The sequence below is a fragment of the Nerophis ophidion genome, linkage group LG10 (genome assembly GCF_033978795.1).
Source record: "Nerophis ophidion isolate RoL-2023_Sa linkage group LG10, RoL_Noph_v1.0, whole genome shotgun sequence".
NCBI lineage: Eukaryota > Metazoa > Chordata > Actinopteri > Syngnathiformes > Syngnathidae > Nerophis > Nerophis ophidion.
This window is the reverse complement of record NC_084620.1, coordinates 4,007,902-4,033,336: the sequence shown is the minus strand read 5'-3', so window position 1 is coordinate 4,033,336 and position 25,435 is coordinate 4,007,902. Positions and strand designations below refer to the sequence as shown.

General features: G+C 44.2%; 2 protein-coding genes across 3 annotated transcripts in view; one reads left to right on the top strand and one right to left on the bottom strand.

Moving 5' to 3' along the window:
- Positions 1-268: 268 nt before the first annotated feature.
- ovch1 (ovochymase 1) lies at positions 269-9,609 on the bottom strand. 2 transcript variants are annotated; one of them, XM_061912081.1, is made up of 13 exons: positions 9,470-9,609; positions 9,348-9,401; positions 9,096-9,250; positions 8,960-9,035; positions 2,027-2,216; positions 1,819-1,958; positions 1,610-1,760; positions 1,509-1,547; positions 1,216-1,438; positions 979-1,136; positions 718-816; positions 515-651; positions 269-454 (listed from the first exon to the last, which is right to left on the bottom strand). In XM_061912081.1, exons 1-13 carry the CDS (start codon positions 9,470-9,472, stop codon positions 293-295), a joined length of 1,587 nt encoding a protein of 528 aa, XP_061768065.1. In that variant the 5' UTR covers positions 9,473-9,609; the 3' UTR covers positions 269-292. The 2 variants fall into 2 exon arrangements, with proteins under 2 accessions (XP_061768065.1, XP_061768064.1); XM_061912080.1 differs by having other exon boundaries at positions 9,096-9,279; positions 9,470-9,581.
- Positions 9,610-12,512: 2,903 nt separating this feature from the next.
- The window catches only part of si:dkeyp-27e10.3 (UPF0606 protein KIAA1549), a 28,904-nt gene continuing 15,981 nt past the window's right edge, over positions 12,513-25,435 (top strand). The window contains 12 exon segments of the mRNA XM_061912079.1: positions 12,513-12,718; positions 12,798-12,930; positions 13,150-13,299; positions 17,229-18,389; positions 18,458-18,540; positions 18,607-18,720; positions 18,722-18,907; positions 18,993-19,179; positions 19,249-19,308; positions 20,481-20,632; positions 20,697-20,874; positions 21,866-22,050. Of these exon segments, the coding sequence (XP_061768063.1) occupies positions 13,164-13,299; positions 17,229-18,389; positions 18,458-18,540; positions 18,607-18,720; positions 18,722-18,907; positions 18,993-19,179; positions 19,249-19,308; positions 20,481-20,632; positions 20,697-20,874; positions 21,866-22,050 (2,442 nt within the window). The 5' untranslated portion in view covers positions 12,513-12,718; positions 12,798-12,930; positions 13,150-13,163.

Genomic DNA, 25,435 nt, shown 5'->3' with positions numbered 1-25,435 from the left:
TCCAAAACAATATAGAATGTGAGCTGAAACAGGATAATGCATACATTATTGTGGGCCGGTTCTGATACTAAACAAACATCCTGCAGGCCTTGACTTTGACACCCCTGTACTAGAAGATATAGTTACTGGCCCGGTTATATTTTCTAGTTTCAGCCAAACCCAAACAACTTTTTTTTTTTTCTTAAAATAGGAATGTATCAATTCTGTTATTGGCTGTCAATAAAACCTGTACTTTAGTGACAGAAAAAGAAAAAAAACAATTTGAAAGTTTGGTAGAAATTCCTTTATTTCTTTACACGTCTTCTGCCAATTCGCTGATCCACAAGTAGTAATCGGACACTTTGGAAAAGATGGCCGGCTTGTTGGGGTCACACTGTCGACTGCCCCATGTGAGCACGCCAAACACAAAGTAGTCGCCGTGTTTCCGACAGAACAAAGGAGCTCCAGAATCGCCCTGAACACAAAAAGATGTCGGTGTCTTTTCAAAACTAAGTGGACAAAACAGAGAAGTTACCGTGCAGGCGGATGCGCCGGCGGGATGTGTGCAAAGGAGCGTGTCGCTGATGAGGCCCCGCCCCCACTTATCGCTGCACGCAGTCTGGTTGACCAGATCCAGTCGAGCATGGTGCAGCCGGTCTGGATTGACGGTTGCTGCGCGAGACCAGAGCGTGTTTCACATTAACAAGCAGCATGGTTAAAGTACACATGAGTGTTAACCTGTGGCGCTCGTCGCCCCCCAGCCGGCGCTAACACATGACCAGTCGTCATCCAACTCCTCGTCCTCATCCGGGACACAAACCGGGAACACACTGGTCCCTGCAAACGTCACATGAAAACCTTTCCATCGCCATGAATTTTTCAACTTAAACAAGTTGAAAAACTTATTGGGGTGTTAGCATTTAGTGGTCAATTGTACGGAATATGTACTGAACTGTGCAATATACTAATAAAAGTATCAATCACGACATCCGGGCTTACCCAGTCTGGCGGGAGCGGCGAGGCGCAGCAGCGAAAGATCCGCTTTGGGAGGGAAGCTGTCCTCCTGAGGAAGGTTGTAAACCTTGTCCACCGGGATGCTTTGGGACAGAGATAGGCGGAGGTCGTGAACTCCCAGGACAGCCACGTCTTCTCTCGCTCTGCGCAGGAAGCAAAGGGGCGCCGGCAGTTGGTACCGAGGAAAGTTCCGCATGACCCGCACCAACGTTTGGATGTTACCTGACTCTGCAGTGATGTGCGGCGAGCACCCACAGCCGGTGGATCAAGACGCCGCTGCAGTAATGGATCCCGTTGGCTTGCAGGCTGACCATCCAAGGCCAAGACCCGGAACACGACTCGGTTACGTTCTCCACCGACAATTCCCCGTCCTCGGTCACAGAGAGCCTGACTGGACCTGGAAGGTTCTGACAGCTGGGCTGCTGCTGCTTTCCGCACCTGTTCTCTGAAGAGTACCGCTAATGTTAGTTTAACATTTTAGGGTTAAAAAGGTCAACAGGAAGCGGCGACTGCACCTTCGGTCAGATGGTCTGCGTACGCCACATCCTGGTTATCTGGAAGAGAAAACAGCTGACTCGCAAGACGGGAGGAGAACATTTTTGGGGGAAAATCTCACCGATGACGTTGGACATCCACAGAGCGTGTTCTTTGATTCTGGTGTAGACACCAGGCTTTCGGGCCCGCCCACAGCCGATGCCCCAGCTCACCACCGCCGCCAACTTATAGTTATTCCCGGTAAAACACGACAGCGGACCGCCAGAGTCGCCCTGACAACAGCAACACAGGCATCACTCGTACAAACAGTCGCACGCACGCATAAGTCACCTGGCAAGAGTCGACGCCTCCCGCTTCCTTTCCCGCACAGAACATGGAGGCTCGGATCCGACTCTTGTAGAAGCGATGGCAGAGATCAGAGGGCAGCACGGTCACGTTGACCTCCTGCAGCCGGGTCACACGCGCTCCGTCTGCGTCGGGAAGACATTTCAGACACGGCGAGAACAAATTATGGTGTGGGTCCCGGACCGGGACTCACTCTCGCGTGTGGCGCCCCAGCCTGTGATGGTGCACTTCTCCAAGGTGGGCAACGGCGCCATCCACACGTGGATGGGCCGCACAAAGCGGTTGAACGTCAGCGGGCTCTTTAGCTTGAGGAGCGCCACGTCGTACTCTTTAGTGTGAGCATTGTAGCGATGATGGCTGACAATTGCGGACACGCCCACCACCTGCAAGGCAAACGTAGAACAGGGATGTGTAAAGCAGGCGTGCCCAAACTTTTCGCTTTTAAGGGCCAAAGTGAAAATGCACCATTAATCCACGGGCCAAACCACATTTGAAACATACAGCAGCACCATGAGTGAAGTGTTTAGACCAGGGGTGTCCAAAGTATAGCCCATAGTTCTTTTTTATACAGCACAATCGTTAGCATTTTAATAGCATGTTACTTTTTTTTGGTTAAAGGGGAACATTATCACAATTTCTGGAGGGTTAAAACCAATAAATATCAGTTCCCAGTGGCTTATTTTATTTTTCGATGTTTTTCTCAAAATTTTACCCATCACGCAATATCCCGAAAAACTGCTTCAAAGTGCCTGATTTAACAGTCGTTATGTCCACCCGTCTATTGTCCTGTGACGTCACTGCGTGAAGCCACCAGAAACAAGCATAGCGGATAGCACAGAAAGGTATAGCATAGTAACTGATTTCAACGCCGTAAGCGATTCAACAGATTACGCATGTATTGAAACGGATGGTTGGAGTGTGGAGGCAGGTACCAAAAACGAAATTAAAGAAGAAACAGAAGCTTTTGAGCCATATCACGACAGACAGCGGCACCGGAGGAAGCGCGGGCAAATTCGGCGATCGCCTTCTAACCAACGATTGGTATGCGTTTGTTTGGCATTAACTGTGGGTGGAAGGAAAGGCTGGATGCAAATATAGCTACAAATGAGGCATAATGATGCAATATGTACATACAGCTAGCCTAAATAGCATGTTAGCATCGATTAGCTTGCAGTCATGCCGTGACTAAATAAGTCTGATTAGCACTCCACGTAAGTCAATAACATCAACAAAACTCACTTTTGTGATTTCGTTGACTATCGCTGGAAATGCATCTGCTTTGAGTGTCGCAGGATATCCACACATTCTTGCCATCTCTGTCGTAGCATAGCTGTCGTCGGTAAAGTGTGCAGAACAAACCAGGGACTTTCCCATCTTTTGACCACTGGTGCAACTTGAATCTGTCTGTTCGTTTTGTTACACCAACAACACACCCACCAGGCATGATGTCTCCAAGGTACCGGAAAACAGTCGAAAAAACGGAAAATAACAGAGCTGATTTGACCTGGTGTGTGTAATGTGTTTGAGAAAATGGCGGGTCGCTTCACGATGTGACGTCACGGGCGAAAGGTCATTGCTCCGACAGGCGAACAATTCAAAAGGCGTTTAAATCGCCAAATTCAGCCTTTTAGAGTTCAGAAATCTGTTAAAAAAAACATGTTTTTTTCCTGCAACATCAGGGTATATATTGACGCTTACATAGGTCTGAAGATAATGTTCCCCTTTAATTTTGCAGTTACTTGACGTATGATACCCATTAGCATATCAACTTTTGTTTTTTAAAGAAAAAAACCCGAGGCCCCTGGGCTCCTAGTTTTTTTTTTCATGTCATTAAAAAGTCAAATTTAAAATATTTTTTTAAATAAATGTTGCCTAGAAAGTTCAATAAAGCTTGCTTGAATCAAAATAATAAAGGTCTCATTAATACCTACAAAAAACCCAAAATGCTTTGTTCCATTTAAATAGCAGCCAACCAAGCATCCAACACTTCAATTAACATAGTCAATGTTCCCCCTAATTTTTTGTGTGATTGAGACAAACTCCCACAGCATTTAGTGGAAGACATGTGAGCAACAGACGTGCACACTGTGGCTGAAGCAGCAGCACACCTGTGGCTGAAGCAGCAGCACACCTGTGGCTGAAGCAGCAGCACACCTGTGGCTGAAGCAGCAGCACACCTGTGGCTGAAGCAGCAGCACACCTGTCCCAAACTTGACATATCAAGTTAGGTCTTATTTTCATTTTAATCAAATGACAGCAGTCATTTCTATTAGATTTGAGATGATTTGGCCCACTTAGTGAAAGAATACATCAGCTATGTACTAATGTTGTATTGTGGGTTCCTGCTTTGGAAATCATTTGTATCACATATAGTTCCCCTTTAAAAAGAAGACCTATTCTGCAAAACAAACTTTCCTTACCAATCGGTGCCTGTTTTTGTGCATTTGGGATCTACATAAATCCTGAAAATGTGAAATCAAACCGTGACGGGATGGCAAAGATATGGAATCTTGCCTTCCTCCATACTTCCTCTACATGAGCAGTTTGGAATTTGCCGAATTTGACGTTTTTCCCCAAATCGGTGCAGTGATATCTTTCATATTGGTCAAGTTTTACCCACAGAGCTTTGAGAGTCCGCCATTAAGGCTTAAGTCTGGCTGATTACAAAATAAATATTAATCAAGTATACTGCAAAAGAAGAGAATAAATAAACATACTAAAATAATTGGATATATAAATGCTTCTTAAATAAACTGTCAACAGTTAGGTGCAAAGCTTCACCACTTTAGTTATATTTTTTGCCCTTAAGAATCTTCTATATAACTTCAGTTCCAGACTTCTTGTTTGATATTGTCATTACTGCCACAAGTGGTGGAAAAGTCCTCACGAACCACAATGGGCCTCGCTGGTTAAATATAGCACATAAACCTCGATTAAAGTTAGAAACGGAGGAATAACTTTTTTAACCCCCAGCAAATATATTATGATTTGTAAAGTGAATAATATATTCTGGCCAGTAGACATTGAAATTGTTGGGACCATTTGTTCAAAAATAAAACTGTTCTAGATGTGTTTATTGCATCCTATCCATCCATCTTCTACCGCTTGTCCCTTTTGGGGTCGCTTAAGCCTATCTCAGCTGCATTCGGGCAGAAGGCGGGGTACACCCTGGACAAGTCGCCACCTCATCGCAGGGCCAACACAGATAGACAGACAACATTCACACACTAGGGACCATTTAGTGTTGCCAATCAACCTATCCCCAGGTGCATGTCTTTGGAGGTGGGAGGGGCCTATCCCCAGGTGCATGTCTTTGGAAGTGGGAGGAAGCCGGAGTACCCGGAGGGAACCCACGCAGTCACGGGGAGAACATGCAAACTCCACACAAAGATCCGGAGCCCAGGATTGAACTCAGGACCTTAATTGCATCCTAAATGCCGTATTTCCTTGAATTGCCACCAGGTATATATTATCCGCATGCATCGTTTTACCGCCGGGTAAAATGAGTTTTGCTAAATAATTAGCGCATTTTTAGAATTACTGCCGGGTCAAACTTGTTTAGCAAAATAATTAGCGCATGCCTCGTTTTACCGCCGGGTCCAACTCGACACGTCACAGGTGTGTAACACGGGTGGGAAACAAGCCACATTTCATCTCATGGCATCCCCTCATAACCCTAACCCTAACCCTGCGGTGTTTCCACGTTTAATCTAGCGAGCATAACACAGGCGCTCACGTGACCCGCTGCAGTCTATCGCTTTCTATATAATCCAACGTTCCAAGATGGCTGCCAGGTGCGGTGGATAAACCTTGCGACATCTGAAGTCGCTATGTTTTAAAGTTGTTGTTTGCCTGCATGTCGTAAAAACAACCATCCAACATTGTACAACTAATTGTAAACTTCTAGGTGCCGACCATCAGGGCCGAGTTGCGATGAGAGAGTGTGGCGATGTTAAGATATTAAGCAGAGTTGGTAAGTGGATTTGTTTGCCAATAGTAGCTACTAGCCGTACCCATGTATTTTCTATGGGCGGTTAGCATCGGGTTTTAATCCCGTTTCCTCCAATGTTTCTGATCCCATTGAATTTATATTGAGTCTTTATTTTGGGTACTTACATACGGTGGCTGAGTGTTGTGGCGTTTTAAGGCCATCTGCATTTTTTATGCTATATAAAAACGTTTTTTTTTTTTATTAAATGTGCTTTTTATGATGGTATCCTTATATCACACTCAGATTTATAAGCGCAAGCCTAAATGTACCGCATGCCTCTGGTGAGCACCGGCGTGAGAAGAGGTTTTAAATTAATTACCGCCCCGGCGCTAATTCTAGGAATTACAGTAAATTGAAATAAGATCTGATAGCTCAGATACAGCTCATTTTATTACCTGTTATGTGTTTTATGTTGCACAATTGCACCAAAAAAAATTCCTAGTTGGTGAACCCGTTCTCAAACAATGACAATAAAAAATATTCCAATTCTGGTTAAAAAACTGTTTTTACATGTGTTCCAAAAAGTTAATTTCAACCAAAGTCGAGCATTATGTTTTTTAGTAAATAAAGGGGGCAGCAATGTTGGCTTTAAAGGCCTACTGAGACCCACTACTAGCCACCACGCAGTCTGATAGTTTATATATCAATGATGAAATATTAACATTGCAACACAACAATGAACACATGAATTTAAAGTCCTACTTACACCCACTACTAGCGACCACGCAGTCTGATAGTTTATATATCAATGATGAAATATTAACATTGCAACACATGCCAATACGGCCTCTTTAGTTTACTAAATTACAATTTAAAATTTCCCGCGGAGTTTCCTGTTGAAAACGTCGCGGAATGATGACGTGTGTTTGTGACGTCTCAGGTTGGAGGGGACATATTAGCCCAGCACCACACACAGTTAAAAGTCGTCTCTTTTCATCGCATAATTACACAGTATTTTGGACATCTGTGTTGCTGAATCTTTTGCAATTGGTTCAATTAATAATGGAGACGTCAAAGAAGAATGCTGTTGGTGGAAAGCGGTGGATTGCAGCTGCCTTTAGCAACCGAAACACAGCCGGTGTTTGTTTGTTGTGAAGCTTTAACACAGAGCAGTCAAGCGAACATGTTTCTCTACGTCAACCAGCAAGTTTTTGGATGGGAAAATTGTGATATTAAGTCGGCTCTTACCGGAGACTTCAGTGGATTGCGCGACCTCATCCTGCAGCTCAAAAAGGCAGCTGTGATCTTGGCTCCTTGGCTTCTCTCAGAGACACTGGCGTTCACCGCAGCCATCCGACCTTCAGGTATGACTTCATAATCTCACTAAAATACTATTAACACAATAAGCACATAAGGGATTTTCCAGAGTTATTCTAGTAAATGTGTCTAATTACGTCTGAAACTCTCCCACTGCCGCCGTCTGGAGCAGTCGCCTTTTTTTTTTTGTACTTCACTCTAACTTTCCTCATCCCCGCTTAAATTAATGGAGAAATCGTCGCTTTCTCGGTCCGAATTGCTCTTAGTGCTGGTGGCTCACATTATAAACAATGTGAGGAGCCCTCACACACACATCGTCTGCTACTTCCAGTACAGGCAAGGCTTTTTTATTAGCAACCAAAAGTTGTGAACTTGATCGTTGATGTTCTCTACTAAATCCTTTGAGTAAAAACATGGCAATATCGCGAAATGATCAAGTCCAGGGGTCACCAACGCGGTGCCCACGGGCACCAGGTCGCCTGTAAGGACCAGATGAGTCGCCCGCTGGCCTGTTCTAAAAATAGCTCAAATAGCAGCACTTACCAGTGAGCTGCCTCTATTTTTGAAATTGTATTTATTTACTAGCAAGCTGGTCTCGCTTTGCTTGACATTTTTAATTCTAAAAGAGACAAAACTCAAATAGAATTTGAAAATCCAAGAAAATATTTTAAAGACTTGGTCTTCACTTGTTTAAATAAATTATTTTTTTTTTTTAAACTTTGATTCTTATAACTTTCAGAAAGACAATTTTAGACAAAGAAAATACAACCTTAAAAATGATTTTAGGATTTTTAAACACATATACCTTTTTACCTTTTAAATTCCTTCCTCTTTCCTGACAATTTAAATCAATGTTCAAATATATTTATTTTTTTTATTGTAAAGAATAATAAATACATTTTAATTTAATTCTTCATTTCAGCTTCTGTTTTTTCGACAAAGAATATTTGTGAAATATTTTTTCAAACTTATGATTAAAATTCTAAAAATATATTCTAGGAAATCAAAAAATCTGTAGAATCAAATTTCAAATCTTATTTCAAAGTCTTAAATTTTTTTTTTTTTAATTCTGGAAAATCTAGAAGAAATAATGATTTGTCTTTGTTAGAAATATAGCTTGGTCCAATTTGTTATATATTCTAACAAAGTGCAGATTGGATTTTAACATATTTAAAACATGTCATCAAAAATATATATTTATTATGAGAAATCATTAAGATGATCAGTGTATCCACACAGATCAATAGCATTCAATATTAATAATATCAGAGTTAAAGGTAAATTGAGCAATTTGGCAATTTATTTAAGTGTGTATCAAACTGGTAGCCCTTGGCATTAATCAGTAGCCAAGAAGTAACTCTTGCTTTCAAAAAGGTTGCTGACCCCTGATGAAGTATGACACATAGAATGGAGCTGCTGTCCCCCTTTAAATAACAACGTCTCATTTCAGTAGGCCTTTAAGTGTGGTGGGGGGGCCCTTTAGGAGTCTAGTGTATGGGGGGGGCCCTTTAGGAGTCTAGTGTATGGGGGGGGCCCTTTAGGAGTCTAGTGTATGGGGGGGGCCCTTTAGGAGTCTAGTGTATGGGGGGGGCCCTTTAGGAGTCTAGTGTATGGGGGGGGCCCTTTAGGAGTCTAGTGTATGGGGGGGGCCCTTTAGGAGTCTAGTGTATGGGGGGGCCCTTTAGGAGTCTAGTGTATGGGGGGGCCCCTTTAGGAGTCTAGTGTATGGGGGGGCCCCTTTAGGAGTCTAGTGTATGGGGGGGCCCCTTTAGGAGTCTAGTGTATGGGGGGGCCCCTTTAGGAGTCTAGTGTATGGGGGGGGGGGGCCCCCAGGATTTGGTGCTACGCCCCTTCTCGCCATAATTTGATAGGACACACCTGCTGGCCTTCCTCGAAGGAGTTTTCCAGGTCGTGTTTTCCCGCCATAACCGTCCAGAACGACGCTTTGTTGTACCTGCACACACGTGTTTGGGCGTTAGTTCGCTGGTTTGGACGCAGACGGTCGGTTTGGCACCTTTTGAAGCAGTGGGCCGCGGAAATGACCCACAAGGGCGCGATGACGGCGCCGCCGCACGCCGGCATGGTGGTGAAGCGGAGAGACACCTGCCACGGCCAGGAGTGTGCCCAAGTCTCCTGGCCGCCGACGATGCGGGTCTTCACGTCCTGGTTCTGGAAGAAGGAGCGGACTCCTGCCAGCTCTTCAATACAAAGTCAAACATCTCCTCAATAGACTAAAAGATGATCACAACAAATGTTTAAAATATACCAAAGTCTCCCGAGAAACTTCCCAGACTGCTTTCATTGGTGCACGAACTCCGCGCTGCAGAAGAGACAAACAGGAAGTGTTGAATCTAACAATCCACAGTTTCACAATAAAAGCCTTCTCACCATCACCACACAGTTCAGTCGAACAAACGAACAGAATCCAGACGAGCGGCGGCCGCATGCTGGACATCCAAACCAGCAGAAGATTTTGGGATCGCTTTTATGTCGGATCGGGAACACCTGGAGCTGATTAAGCCGTTACCATGGAGACCGACTTGCTTACACTCCGCTTCTTTAAACCAGCGGTTCTCAAATGGGGGTACGCGTACTCCTGGGGGTACTTGAAGGTAGTGGTGCCCAACCTTTTTGTATCCGCGGACCGGTCAACGCGGGGGGGGGGGGGGGGGGGGGGGGTCCTTTTTTTTTTTCTTTGTCATGAAAAAGGGACGTTTTTGTGGTTGGTACACTAATTGTAAGTGTATATTGTGTTTTTTATGTTGATTTAATAATTAAAAAAAAATATATATATATATATTTATATATATATATATATATATATATATATATATATATATATATATATATTGGTTGGGGACCACTGCTTGAAGGTATTCCAAGGGGTGCGTGAGATTTAAAAAAAATATTCTTAAAAAAATAGCAACAATTCAAAAATCCTTTATAAATATATTTATTGAATAATACTTTAACAAAATATGAATGTCAGTTCATAAAACTCTGTAAATCAAAAGGCTCTTAACATGTTATATCATTCTTTCATACTCCATCCATCTATCCATCTTCTTCCGCTTATCCGAGGTCGGGTCGCGGGGGCAACAGCCTAAGCAGGGAAGCCCAGACTTCCCTCTCCCCAGCCACTTCGTCTAGCTCTTCCCGGGGGATCCCGAGGCGTTTCCAGGCCAGCCGGGAGACATAGTCTTCCCAACGTGTCCTGGGTCTTCCCCGTGGCCTCCTACCAGTTGGACGTGCCCTAAACACCTCCCTAGGGAGGCGTTCGGGTGGCATCCTGACCAGATGCCCGAAACATAATCCCATATTTTAATTATTGTGTTGAAATCTGGGGTAACAATTACAAATCAAACATCAACTCTAGGGCTTCACGGCGGCAGAGGGGTTACTGCATGGGTGTCAAATTTGGCCCGCCGTGTAATTTAATTTGGCCTTTGAGGCAATATCAAATGAACATTACAGCTGGCCCGCCGTTATTACACAGCAGCGGTGTCGCTGTAACACCGCAATTTGTCACACTTGCCAATCCTGGCGAAGTTTAGTGCCCCTCCCGAAAATCTCCCGGGGCAAGCATTCTCCAGATTTACACCCGGACAACAATATTGAGGGCGTGCCTCAAAGGCATCATCTTTAGCATTCTTTACAACAGGGGCGCTCACACTTTTTCTGCAGGCGAGCTACTTTTCAATTGACCAAGTCGAGGAGATCTACCTCATTTATATATATCATTTATATTTATTTATTTATGAAAGAGACATTTTTGTAAACAAGTTAAATGTGTTTAATGATAATACAAGCATGTGTAACACACATAGATTCCTTTCTTTCATGAAGACAAGAATATAAGTTGGTGTATTACCTGATTCTGATGACTTGCATTGATTGGAATCAGACAGTAATGATGATAACGCCCACATTTTCAAATGGAGGAAAAAAAAACTCCTCCTTTCTGTCCAATACCACATGAAAGTGGTTGGATTTGGCATCTCATTTGTCCAACTTGCATACTCCTTTTGAAACACTTTGTTATGAGAGTAGGGCTTCACGGTGGCAGAGGGGTTAGTGCGTCTGCCTCACAATAAGAAGTTCCTGCAGTCCTGGGTTCAATCCCAGGCTCGGGATCTTTCTGTGTGGAGTTTGCATGTTCTCCCCGTGACTGCGTGGGTTCTCTCCGGGTACTCCGGCTTCCTCCCACTTCCAAAGACATGCACCTGGGGATAGGCTCCTCCCACTTCCAAAGACATGCACCTGGGGATAGGTTGATTGGCAACACTAAATGGTCCCTAGTGTGTGAATGTTGTCTGTCTATCTGTGTTGGCCCTGTGATGAGGTGGCGACTTGTCCAGGGTGTACCCCGCCTTTCGCCCGATTGTAGCTGAGATAGGCGCCAGCGCCCCCCGCGACCCCAAAAGGGAATAAGTGGTAGGAAATGGATGGATGGATGTTATGAGAGTAGCATATGTGTGTGGCCCTTTAATGTGTGGCAGCAGGTGAGTGACGTCAGTGACTGTGCGGGTGGGCAAGCAAGTGAGAAAGCGGTCACTGAGGGCGGGGGAGAAATACATTGGCATCAAACTCCGTAGCTTGCTAGCTTTCTGAGACTCTTATTTTGTTAGCACAGGCAGGATGAAACAGGTCTTTTATGGTGAAGACAGGAACTGTGCAGTCGGTCTTTAGAGTTTTGACAGTAGGTACGGAGTCTCTAGAAATAAAATGTCTTTCTCTGCGTCCGCCCTGTTAGTGATTTGTTTCTTAAATATGAGCTGGCAGCAGCCAGCGTCATCTCACAAGATCCTCGGGTGCCGAGAATGTCAAACAACTGACCAAAGTGAAGTCTTGGTATGATTGATGATTGCTTATTTTTATGTACATTTTTTAATGCCTGGCTTGAGATGGACTGACACACCCTCCGAGATCGACGTAATGGGCGCCCCTGCTTTGGGGCGGCATAGCTCGGTTGGTAGAGTGGCCGTGCCAGCAACTTGAGGGTTGTAGGTTCGATTCCCGCTTCCGCCATCCTAGTCACTGCTGTTGTGTCCTTGGGCAAGACACTTTACCCACCTGCTCCCAGTGCCACCCACACTGCTTTAAATGTAACTTAGATATTGGCTTTCACTATGTAAAGCGCTTTGAGTCACCAGAGAAAAGCGCTATATAAATATAATTCACTTCACTTCACAACCTGTCGTCACGTCCGCATTTCCTCCATTCTCTTGTGAGCGAACTGTGCTGCTGAATTTCCCTCAGGGATCAATAAAGTACTTTCTATTCTCTTCTAAACGTTGATGATGATCAAAGTGTCAAGTTTGACGCGGACATTGAGTGCAATGACACGAACAGCCGCAGGAGGGCGTTCAAGCAGAAGGATGCAGGATTGTCCCGCACAAAAAAGTCCCTGAACGCACCTCGTGTTCTCCGGCTGGCTGGGAGTGGACCGCGTTCGTGCGGGTTTGACAAGCGGCGATTTTTTTTTCCCGATCGTCGTGTGGCGCGGGTGATCAGAAGCAGCGGAGGGAGGGTGGCGGGAAAGACTGCGGACGGAACAACCTTCACACCTTCACACCTCCTCCTCCTCCTCGCTGCAGGAGAGGCGTGACGCCCCGGACTGCATCTTCACCATGCCAGGTAGGTCCACTCCGAACCCGGCTCCGGTTCTGCTCCCTAAAAGCCGTCGTTGATGGCGTCGTGTTGATCCTTTGTGCAGTCACCAAGATGCGCGGCTGCGGGTGACGTCCTGCCGAATGGAACCTGATCGGAACCGAAGGAAAAGAAAAAGAATCTATGTGACAGCATGAATGTGGGCCGCCATGTCTGAGGAGTCGACGTGAGATAGGCCGGTACGTACTTGGCCCACATCCATCCATGCCAGCGTTCTGACAGGTGACACTATAGACCACACCTTTAGCCAAAAGCTTTTATTCCTGACTTCTTTCTCACACAAGGTCAGAGGTCATAAGATCTGATTGAGCAAATGTTCACTGATCACAGTAAAACCGGAACCAGACCCGAAATGTAGGCCAAGCAGCTATAGTCCTGACCCCATCTCTGTGGTCTAGACCAGGATCCCAACATGGACCCTGTCATCCCAGTACCACCTAAGACCCAGGCTGGGACCAGGCTGGACCCCAGAACCTCTAAGTGTCTCCTTTTCCAGCTGCTCACCGTGATGCTGGTTTCCATGGCGACCTCCACTTCTCCTCTTGAAGGTATTTAATCTACTTCAACTTATTCATACTTGTACAGTACACTTGTACATCTGTAGAAATACTTATTCATTACAAATATATACATACACTAACTGCATAATACTTCAATTGTAATACTTAAGTCTATATGTAAATGTGTACAGTATATATATATATATATATATATATATATATAAGACATACATACATACATACATATATATATATATATATATGTATGTATGTATGTATGTATGTATGTCTTAATTGGATTATCCAGAGAATAGTGCTCGATGAGTGAAGTGAATTATATTTCTATAACGTTTTTTCTCAAGTGACTCAAAGCGCTTTACATAGTGAAACCCAATATCTAAGTTACATTTAAACCAGTGTGGGTGGCACAGGGAGCAGGTGGGTAAAGTGTCTTGTATGTATGTATATGTATATATATATAATATATATATATATATATATATATATATATATATATATATTTATACAAATACCTAGATATACATATATATGGAAACATATATGTAGTATAAGTATCAATCTATGTGTATGTATTGGTGTATATTTATATATGCAGTCGTGGTTAAAAGTTTACATCCACTTGTGAAGACTAGACTGATCGGCATGACTGTCTTGATTTTCCAATCATTTCTACGACTCAAATTTTGTGTGACAGAGTGATTGGATACTTGTTTGTCACAAACGACATTCATGACGTCTGGTTCTTTATGGGCTTCACGGTGGCAGAGGGGTTAGTGCGTCTGCCTCACAATACAAAGGTCCTGAGTATAGTCAGGGTTCAATCCCAGGCTCGGGATCTTTCTGTGTGGAGTTCACATGTTCTCCCCGTGACTGCGTGGGTTCCCTCCGGGTACTCCGGCTTCCTCCCACCTCCAAAGACATGCACCTGGGGATAGGCCCCTCCCACCTCCAAACACATGCACCTGGGGATAGGCCCCTCCCACCTCCAAACACATGCACCTGGGGATAGGTTGATTGGCAACACTAAATGGTCCCTAGTGTGTGAATGTGAGTGTGAATGTTGTCTGTCTATCTGTGTTGGCCCTGCGATGAGGTGGCGACTTGTCCAGGGTGTACCCCGCCTTCCACCCGATTGTAGCTGAGATAGGCGCCAGCGACCCCTAAAGGGAATAAGCGGTAGAAAATGGATGGATGGATGGTTCTTTTATGAATTCATTATGGGTCTAGTGAAAATGTGAGCAAATGTGCTGGGTCCAAAGTATACATACAGCAATGTTAATATTTAGTTACATGTACCTTGGAAAGTTTCACTGCAATAAGGCACTTTCAGTAGCCATCCACAGGCTTCTGGTTGAATTTTTGACCACTCCTCTTGACAAAATTTGTTGGTTTTCTGACATGGACTTGTGTCTTCAGCATTGTCCACATGTTCTCATTTGGGTTTAAGTCAGGACTTTGGGAAGGCCATTCTAAAACCTTAATTCCAGCTGATTTAGCCATTCCTTTATCACTTTTGACGTGTGTTTGGGGTCATTGTCCTGTCGGAACACCCAACTGCGCCCAAGACCCAACCTCTAGTGTGATGATTTTTGGTTTTTCTGAAGAATTTGGAGGTTATCCTCCTTTTTCATTGTCCCATGTAAAGCACACATTCCATTGGCAGCAAAACAGGCTCAGAGTATAATACTACCACCACCATGCTTTACAGTATGAATGGTGTTCCTGGGATTAAAGGCCTCACCTTTTCTACTCCAAACATATTGCTGGGTTTTGTGGCCAAACAGCTCCATTTTTGTTTCATCTTACTACAGAACTTTCCCCCAGAAGGTCTTATCTTAGTCCATATGATCAGTAGCACACTTTAGACGAGCCTTAAGGTGTCACTTCTGGAGCAAGGGCTTCTTTCTTGCATTATTGCCTCTCAGTCCATGGCCATGCTAAACACGCTTGATTGTGGACACTGACACCTGTGTTCCAGCAGCTTCCAATTCATTGCCTACCTGCTTTTTGGTGGTTCTCGGTTGACTCTTGAACATCCTGACCAATTTTCTCTCAGCAGCAGGTGACAGCTTGCGTTTTCTTCATGATCGTGGCAGTGATGTGCCATGCACTTAATACTTAGGAACAATTGTTTGCACAGTTGCTATTGGGACCTTAAGCTGCTTTGAAATGGCTCCAAGTGACTTTCCTGACTTGTCCAAGTCAATGATTTTATATATATATATATATATATGTGTGTGTAATATATATATATATATATATATATATATATATATATATATATATATATATATATATATATATATATATATATATATATATATATATATATATATATGTGTGTAATATTTATACATATGTGTGTAATATTTATACATATGTGTGTAATATTTATACATATGTGTATTGAATGTGTATATATATATATGTGTATATATATATATGTGCAGTATTGTGTGTATGTATATACATACATATAATAATGTACAGTGTTGTATGTATATATATATATATATAATATACTTACACACACATACAATACTGAACCATTTACCACATAGCCCGTAATTTTGTGTGTGTGCTTGCTAAAATGTTCACAGGAATAAAAATAATCTGTTTGAGTGTTTTTTATCTGTTTCCCCAAAAATTTTTTAACCTTACATATTTTTTTACATTTTCTTTTTTACTTTCGTTTGAATCTGACATTTCAGTGTGAGAGGAGTTTGGAATATTTTACTTTTCATTGTATCATTTCTTAGTAGTACTATTTTGTAGTTTTTCTCTGAGTAAATCTTTGGATTTGGCTTGCAAAATATTTTTTAGACGCAACATAGATTGTTTGGGGGAACAACGAACGCAAGACCTTGTGGACTAACAACCCCGTCGACTGAAACAAGACCACATTGACTAATACAGGGGTCAGCAACCCAACATTTTGAAAGAGCCATAATAGACCAAAAATACAAAAATAATCTGTTTGGAGCCACAAAAAAATAAAAGCCTTATATTAGTGTTATGAAGAAGGCAACACATGAGGAGGAAATGTAATATTTATTGTACATTACTGTATTAGTAAAAAGGAGGCTTCTAAGACGGTGAATTTCTCCTGGAATTTACTGGCTTAAAATAGATAGTACTTTATTTTTTTTTAGATAGATAGATAGTACTAAAATGGCCAGAGGTATAGATGTGTGTGTCCAAGTTAAAAGAAATGTCTTCTTCTAATGGACTTGTTACAATCTTTGCAAGCTGGGTATCATTTGCTGTGGTCTATAAGAGCACACAAACAACGATCAGAAATGCAGCCAGTATTACATACAGATAATGTGTCAAGAGACATGCAAATATAAATGAAATACACAGAGTACAAAAGGAAATTAAATGAGCTCAAATATAGCTACAAATGAGACATGATGCAATATGTACATACAGCTAGCCTAAATAGCATGTTAGCATTGATTAGTTTGCAGTCATGCACTGACAAAATACGCAGTCAATAACATCAACAAAGTTCACCTTTGTGCATTCACGCACAGCAGAACACGTTTGGTGGACAAAATGAGACAAAGAAGTGGCATAAAACATGTCTTTAAGTGGCGGAGTCGGAGAAAGTTGTGCATCTTGACAAACTACGGTGCGTTCAAGGCCCACCGAAATTAGTGGGACAAAACGGCACTCGCCAAATACTCTCCTCAGTGAATATTTAATATAAACAGTGGGATTTCTAACAATTAGGAAGGTTTACGTCATGTTTGTCCTCCACCATTTTAAAACAAAAAATATATTGTATTCTCTTATTTTTCTCATTTTCCAAAATGTTTGAAAAAGCTCCAGGGCACTAACACAAAACCCCACCGACGAACACCAAAATTCATCAACTAACCACAAGACCCCATTGACTACCCACGTAAATGAGACCCCACCGGCGTCCGTCTAATGAAGTGTGTTTGTTTCAGATGGGTCGGACCGGAACAGAACAGCAGTGTCTTCATCCCTCCCTTCATCTTCTTCACTCCCCCTCCAACTCGGACGCCCAGCAGCTAATCCAGAGTCTGGTTACCATCGTAATAGTGGCAGTCAATCAGAGGATTCAGGTGCTCAGGGAATCCACCTCCTTCTCAGACCTCCAGACCTCCTCTCCCCCAGCTTGACTCCCCCCTTCTCCCCTCACAACCAGCCTACCCTGAGCCCCCCTCCCCAATGGGATCCGGGCAACTCGCTCGAGGAGGCCTGGGGTTCTGGCGACTACGTGGAGACGTTGTCCTTTGTGGTTCCCGATGGGGAGGAGCTAGCACTAGCCACGCCTCTGCCAAGCCACCCCTACGATGATGACGATGTTGAGGACTGGGTGTCCTATGAGACCGTGGTACCCCCGCGCCCCACCCCACCACTTCATTCTCGTCTTCTCCTCTCCCCCTCTTCCACCACTCCCAGCTTACCTCCTCACACACAGCCCACGCACCCGGACGTCTTCTCCAACTGGGATGACGACTATGACCCGGAGGACTTGGCGCCGCTTCAGCCGACAGAACTGCTGCTGCCTGACATGAACAGTTTGGAATACTATACCAACCTGTTGGCGAAGGAACGGGTGAGGGAAGGTTCTAAAGAGGGTTCACAGGAAGGCCAGGTATTGTCTGAACCCTTTGTCCCTCCAATAGTAATCCACAAGCAAACCCAAGCTCCTCCATCTCTAAGTTCTGGTCTTCCTCCTTGGAGGGAGCCTGAAGATCCCCTAGCCAACCCTACTCCTGGGCTCCCCCTCTCACCATCCCTCACGCGAGAGGAAGAGTCTCGATCAGTGACGCCCTCTGCTCCTCCTCTTGCTCCAGATCGAAAAGACCACTTCCCACCAATTGTGAAACACCCTCCCAGTTCGAACTCTACCAGTCGACTGCGCCCGCCTCCCCAATATCGTCCCCCCACTCATCTTGATGGACCTGTAGAGGTTACTGACAAGCCAGAGAAGACCACCACTCATACCTCCACCACGCAGAGGACAGCCATCAGCTTGACGAGAGCGCCGCCGGTGACCACGCCCAAGGTAGCCCAGACACCCGCCAGCAAACAGTACCTGTGCAACGTCACCAGGCCGGAGTTGTATTTGGTCAGAGTAGGTACGCCAACATCAGTTCATGTGACCTCAGCACGGATCCAACCAGCTGATCATGTGTTGTGTCTCCAGGTGGTACCAGAGGCTCAGTGGCAGGTTTCACTCTGGTCCGGGACCTTTTAAGGAGAGAATTTAACCGATCAGTAGAGCTTCAGGTACGAACCAAGTAACTATTTCTCATTGTCATGTCAGGTAATTGACAGGTGTTTGTTCTTCATCAGTTCTTGAGAACTCCTTCCAGTTTTGCCTTCCGTGTTGTGTCCGGTCCTTTGATATACACCGCCATTTCTGTCATCAATGCCCTCCGCCGACCACCACGCTTCTCAGGCCCGGTTTCCCGCCGTGTCGGCCCTCTACACTGTGCCTGACATCAGGTACCAGGTCCACACCGTGTTGCAGTTTGTTCCAGCTCACGTAGACGTCAGAGTCTGCAACTTCAGCGAGCGTGTCGAGATGGGCCTTGTGATGGCGTACAGGGAAACTCGGCGACGCTCCTTGGAGCCTGGCGGCGTCAGCGTCCAGGTGTGCCCCGCCTGTGTCCCGCCTGTGTCCCGCGTTTGTCGGATATCATCACAGCCGTTCTTCACGTGTTGTTTTTTCCTTCTAGCTGCTGAACATCACGCTCAGCTCAGCAAGGCCAGTGGTAGAGCAGAAAGTTCCTGTCGACATTACCTTTGCGGTTCGCGATGGGCGGGGCTACCTCCTGGGGTCAGAGGTCAGCCAACACCTGTGGAAGCTGAGCCTGGTCGAGTTCAGTTTCTACGTCGGGTTTCCCGCTCTGCAGATCGCTGAACGTATGCCATCTGCTACCAGCAAGTCATTGATAACAATGCAGCGATCTGATTGGTTCTTTGGTGTTTCAGCGTTTCATTACCCTGAACTCAACACCACCCATCACCTGCGATCCACGTGGGTCCGCACAGGTGAGAGCACTTTTGACGTTAAAGGCCTACTGAAATGAGATGTTCTTATTTAAACGGGGATAGCAGCTCCATTCTATGTGTCATACTTCATCATTTCGCGATATTGCCATATTTTTGGTGAAAGGATTTAGTAGAGAACATCCACCATAAAGTTGGCAACTTTCGCTGCTAAGAGAAAAGCCCTGCCTCTACTGGAAGTAGCAGACGATGACCTCACAAGTGTGAGGGCTCCTCACGTCCTCACATTATTTTTAATGGGAGCCTCCAACAAAAAGTGCTATTCGGACGGAGAAAACGACAATTTCCCCACTAATTTGAGCGAGGATGAAAGATTCGTGTTTGAGGATATTGATAGGACTAGAAAAAAAAAATGATTAAAAAAAAAAAGTTTAAAAAAAAAACGCGATTGCATTGGGACGGATTCCGATGTTTTTAAACACATTTACTAGGATAATTCTGGGAAATCCCTTATCTTTCTATTGTGTTGCTAGTGTTTTAGTGAGTTAAATAGTACCTGATAGTTGGAAGGGTGTGTGCACGGATGTGTTGATGCCAGTGTCTCAGGGAAGTCGACGGCAGCTATGGACGACACAAGCTCAGCTTTTCCCCGGTAAAAACTGACTTTTTAACCACAATTTTCTCACCGAAACCTGCTGGTTGACAAGTGGTCGGGATCCATGTTGGCTTGACCGCTCTGATCCATAGGAAAGTTTCACCTCCAGGAATTTTAAACAAGGAATCACCGTGTGTTTGTGTGGTTAAAGGCTAAAGCTTCCCAACTCCATCTTTCTACTGTGACTTCTCCAATATTAATTGAACAAATTGCAAAAGATTCAGCAACACAGATCTCCAAAATACTGTGTAATTATGCTGTTAAAGCAGACAACTTTTAGCTGTGTGTGTGTGCAGCGCTCATATTTCCTTAAAACCCGTGACGTCTTGCGTACACGTCATCATTACACGACGTTTTCAAGACGAAACTCCCGGAAAATTTAAAATTGCAATTTAATAAACTAAAGCGGCCGTATTGTCATGTGTTGCAATGTTAATATTTCATCATTGATATATAAACTATCAGACTGTGTGGTCGCTAGTAGTGGGTGTAAGTAGGCCTTTAATGGCTACACAAAGTTATGTCACATGGCTGATTTGGAACTTCTGGATTGTTGTAGTCCTCCTAGGCGTCGAAACCCAGCTCTCGTCTGAGCGAAGTTTCAAAGCTCGTGTGGAGCGGCGCTTGGCCTTACTGCTTGAGGAAGGACTGGGAGCGTCCAGCAGAAGGCGCTGGAGGAGGGCCACTGCTGTTGGCAACAACAGCCTACAGGTATGCATACTTTCAACTTTTTTGGTTTAAATCCAAGTCAAAAAACCTTTCTGTGCTTTCTCAGGTGGTCCGGCTAGCCAGGTTGTCTGGGCCGGAGCGCCCTCTTGAGGTTTTGTATTTTGTTGAGGGTCCGGGAGGCACACGGCTTCCAGCAGAGGTGACCGCTGAAACCCTGAATAGTTTAGACCTCCAGAGAGCGGCCATCGTCCTTGGACACCAAGTTCAGAGACCACTGGCCCAACGTGAGTCACACCTGAGAAGTTGTCTGCGTTTTTACAAGAACTCGCTCGAAATTGTTAGAAGTAGAAGAGTAATAATGGATGATTGATACTTTTATTAGTAGATTGCACAGTACAGTACATATTCCGTACAATTGACCACTAAATGGTAACACCCCAATAAGTTTTTCAACTTGTTTAAGTCGGGGTCCACCTTCATCAATTCATGGTACAAATATATACTATCAACATAATACAGTCATCACACAAGTTAATCATCATAGTATATACATTGAATTATTTACATTATTTACAATCCGGGGGTGGGATGAGGAGCTTTGGTTGATATCAGAACTTCAGTCATCAACAATTGCATCAACAGAGAAATGTGGACATTGAAACAGTGTAGGTCTTATTTAGTAGGATATGTACAGCCAGCAGAGAACATAGTGAGTTCACATAGCATAAGAACAAGTATATACATTAGAAGTACATTTGAGGTGTTTATAATCCGGGGAGATGGGATGTGAATGGAGGAGGGTATTAGTAAAGTGTTGAAGTTGCCTGGAGGTGTTGTTTTAGAGCGCTTTTGAAGGAATATAGAGATGCACTTACTTTTACACCTGTTGGGAGTGCATTCCACATTGATGTGGCATAGAAAGAGAATGAGTTAAGACCTTTGTTAGATGGGAATCTGGGTTTAACGTGGTTTGTGGAGCTCCCCCTGGTGTTGTGGTTATGGCGGTCATTTACGTTAAGGAAGTAGTTTGACATGTACTTTGGTATCAAGGAGGTGTAGCGGATTTTATAGACTAGGCTCAGTGCAAGTTGTTTTACTCTGTCCTCCACCCTGAGCCAGCCCACTTTGGAGAAGTGGGTTGGATTGAGGTGTGATCTGGGGTGGAGGTCTAAAAGTAACCGGATTATCTTATTCTGGGATGTTTGGAGTCTAGATTTGAGGGTTTTGTTCACATTATTTACGCTAGTGTGAACTGTCTTACTTTTTGGCCCCCAGCTTTAGAGACCAAGTCCCTGCCGCCATCTGAGACCCAAAGCAGTAGTATTTGGCTGATCGTTGGCGTCATTGTCCCGGTCTTTCTGGCCGTCTTTATCATCATCATCCTTTACTGGAAACTGTGTGGCTCAGAGAAACTGGAGTTTCAGCCAGACGCCATCAACACCATCCAGCAGAGGCAGAAGGTATGACAGGACGTTGCTTACAAACAACAGTGGCGAGGATTGAACTCTCCTTTAGGCAAACACAGGCAGTTTCATGGGGCACAAGATTTTCACGTGCCTCACATGTTTCATTAAAACAATTAATAGAGATGTCTTCTATTTTAAAACAATTATTTATTTATCTTAGTTTGCACAACTAAAAGAAAATCCAAATGCTTCATCAATCATGGTCACTTTGGCAGCTCCCCAAGCCCTTCTCACGGAACAGACTTTTCCATGCTACTGCACATGTGCAGAAGTGGTTCAAAAAGATGTTCCAAACAAACTTTTTAAAAAAGGTTGACCCAAGTGGAGTGGAAAATGAGAGAAAGCGAGAAAATAACAATAACAAAGTATATATTTATATATACATATATATATATATATATACATATATATATACAGTGGGGCAAAAAAGTATTTAGTCAGCCAGCGATTGTGCAAGTTCTCCCACTTCAAATGATGACAGAGGTCTGTCATTTTCATCATAGGTACACTTCAACTGTGAGAGACAGAATGTGAAAAAAAAATCCAGTAAATAACATTGTAGGAATTTAAAAAAATCTATTTATAAATTATGGTGGAAAATAAGTATTTGGTCAACCATTCAAAGTTCTCACTGATGGAAGGAGGTTTTGGCTCCAAATCTCAGGATACATGGCCCCATTCATTCTTTCCTTAACACGGATCAATCGTCCTGTCCCCTTAGCAGAAAAACAGCCCCGAAGCATGATGTTTCCACCCCCATGCTTCACAGTAGGTATAGTGTTCTTGGTATGCAACTCAGTATTCTTCTTCCTCCAAACACCAGCAGTTGAGTTTATACCAAAATGGATACATGGATGATACAGCAGAGGATTGGGAGAATGTCATGTGGTCAGATGAAACCAAAATAGAACTTTTTGGTATAAACTCAACTCGTCGTGTTTGGAGGAAGAAGAATACTGAGTTGCATCCCAAGAACACCACACCTACTGTGAAGCATGGGGGTGGAAACATCATGCTTTGGGGCTGTTTTTCTGCTTAGGGGACAGGACGATTGATCCGTGTTAAGGAAAGAATGAATGGGGCCATGTATCCTGAGATTTGGAGCCAAAACCTCCTTCCATCAGTGAGAGCTTTGAATGGTTGACCAAATACTTATTTTCCACCATAATTTATAAATAGATTTTTTTAAATTCCTACAATGTTATTTACTGGATTTTTTTTTCACATTCTGTCTCTCCCAGTTGAAGTGTACCTATGATGAAAATGACAGACCTCTGTCATCATTTGAAGTGGGAGAACTTGCACAATCGCTGGCTGACTAAATACTTTTTTGCCCCACTCTATATGTGTGTGTGTGTGTGTGTGTGTGTGTGTGTGTGTGTGTGTGTGTGTGTGTGTGTGTGTGTGTGTGTGTGTGTGTGTGTGTGTGTGTGTGTGTGTGTGTGTGTAAAAGTAATACATGTGATCAAGGACAAAACAGTCGTTGGATGTGGAGGTACAGTGGAGAGTGACACTTTTCATCACAACTATGTGAGTATTGAGGCGCTCAAACTATTGTAACCCAGGGTTTTGTTCGATGTTGTCCAACTCAGCAAAAGGATAAACAAGCAGGCAGAAACTCGGGACACATTTTCTTAAAAGTCATCAGTAGCTGTGTTTCCATTACTCCGAGAAATACGCAAAACCTAAATATCGCAATAGGAAACTGGTAATGGAATCACCCATATTTCAAAAAACGTCTCAAATATTGCGAAAGCATTTTTGTACTCTCATGAGGTGGTTTTTGAGATGTATTGCAAAAGCATAATGGGAACGTTTTTTCCGCATTTAGAGGTCTTATAAACACAGAACCTGCAAGGCGCCAATGCAGGACAACTAGGGCGGACGGGTCGTCTTAGTCTTGCTTTGATTGGGTCTGCCGGGGGCAGCGAGGCAGCACCGGGCCATCTCGCAGGTTCCTTCCCGGCAACAGAGGTCAACTCATGGGCTCGGAGAGACCCACATGCCCGAACAATGTCGAGGGGGACGTAATTCTCTGATCGGTCGGTCGGGTTAGAGGGGGGGAAGCGAGGCGGCACTGTCTCACCGGTCCATCTTACGGATTTCTTCCAATAAAGACCGACCCGCCGTCAAAGAGACCCACATGCCCGAACAAGCAGGCCGTAAAGACTTTGCCTTCCAGCAACCCTCTGCCTTCGTCTTCTGTTGACATCACAGCAACAGCAGAGGCTGCAATATCTTCCTCAAAGTGGAGTCTCGCTAGATGATATTTTTGTTATGTACGTGAGGACTGGAAGGAGACGACACCACCAAAGACGTAAGGTTACCAGGTTTATTGTAACCTTTGATGATTGTGTGGGATGTGTATGCTACTCTAAGTGTTGGTTGCAGGATTAAGTGTGAAGTTAACCATGTGAATGAAACAAGAGGATGTTGTACATGCGTGTTGAATGAAACCTGCGTCTGGTCAAGGATGAGGAGGCACAAGGAAGATCCGCAGACAGGCAGGAGGTCGAGGGCAGGCGGCAAGCAAACAAGGTTCAAGTCCAGGCGAGTGATCGAGGATCGAGGGAGGCAACTGCAAGGAGGACAAGGGACAAGTCCATGAGGCAAAAAGGGTACAAGGCAACAGGAGGCGAGGACAACTAGAGGGAAGCCAGAGACGTATGCTTACTACGAGAGTTAACAACGTTCCGGCGCAGGTTCCAAGCAGTGACTGGCCTTTATGCTGTCTTCCTGATTGCTGTCAGGTGGCTTGATTGCTGTCAGTCTACAGCTGCGGCGAAGCGTGGGCGTGAAGTGCTCAGAGCATGCGGGGGCGTGTCCTGGCATGCTGCCAGACAGAGTGTTGGATCTTGCTGTAGAAGGATTGAGGGTTCGAGTCCGGGCTGTGACAATTTTACAAGAATCACGGCTCATTGCGCAAAACACCCTTTAATGGAAACACCCACAAATGTACTTTGTCGTAACTTTGGAAATATTGCTTTTATTTTGCAAAAAACTGCAATAGAAACGCAGCGTGTGTCTCATCTCTCGTTCCAAAACGGCCACTGTCAAAAGCTCTCTTTTTCCCACCAGTCACACACTTTAGGCCTTCACAACAATAGCAATCCAACTGAGCTAACAAAATATTGATTTCTGAAAAAAGGCTTACTTTATCCAATGTTTAGTAATGTTCCTGTCAAGTAAAATAAAAGCATTGGGATAAGTGATACTTACGTGATATTATTTTTCAACATGCAGAGAGCATGATAGTTTCTAACAATAAATGGTAACTGACGATTGTAGCGGATTTAGGCACCAGCGCCCCCCGCTACCCCAAAGGGAATAAGCGGTAGAAAATGGATGGATGGATGACCATGTTGTTTTTGTTATAAGG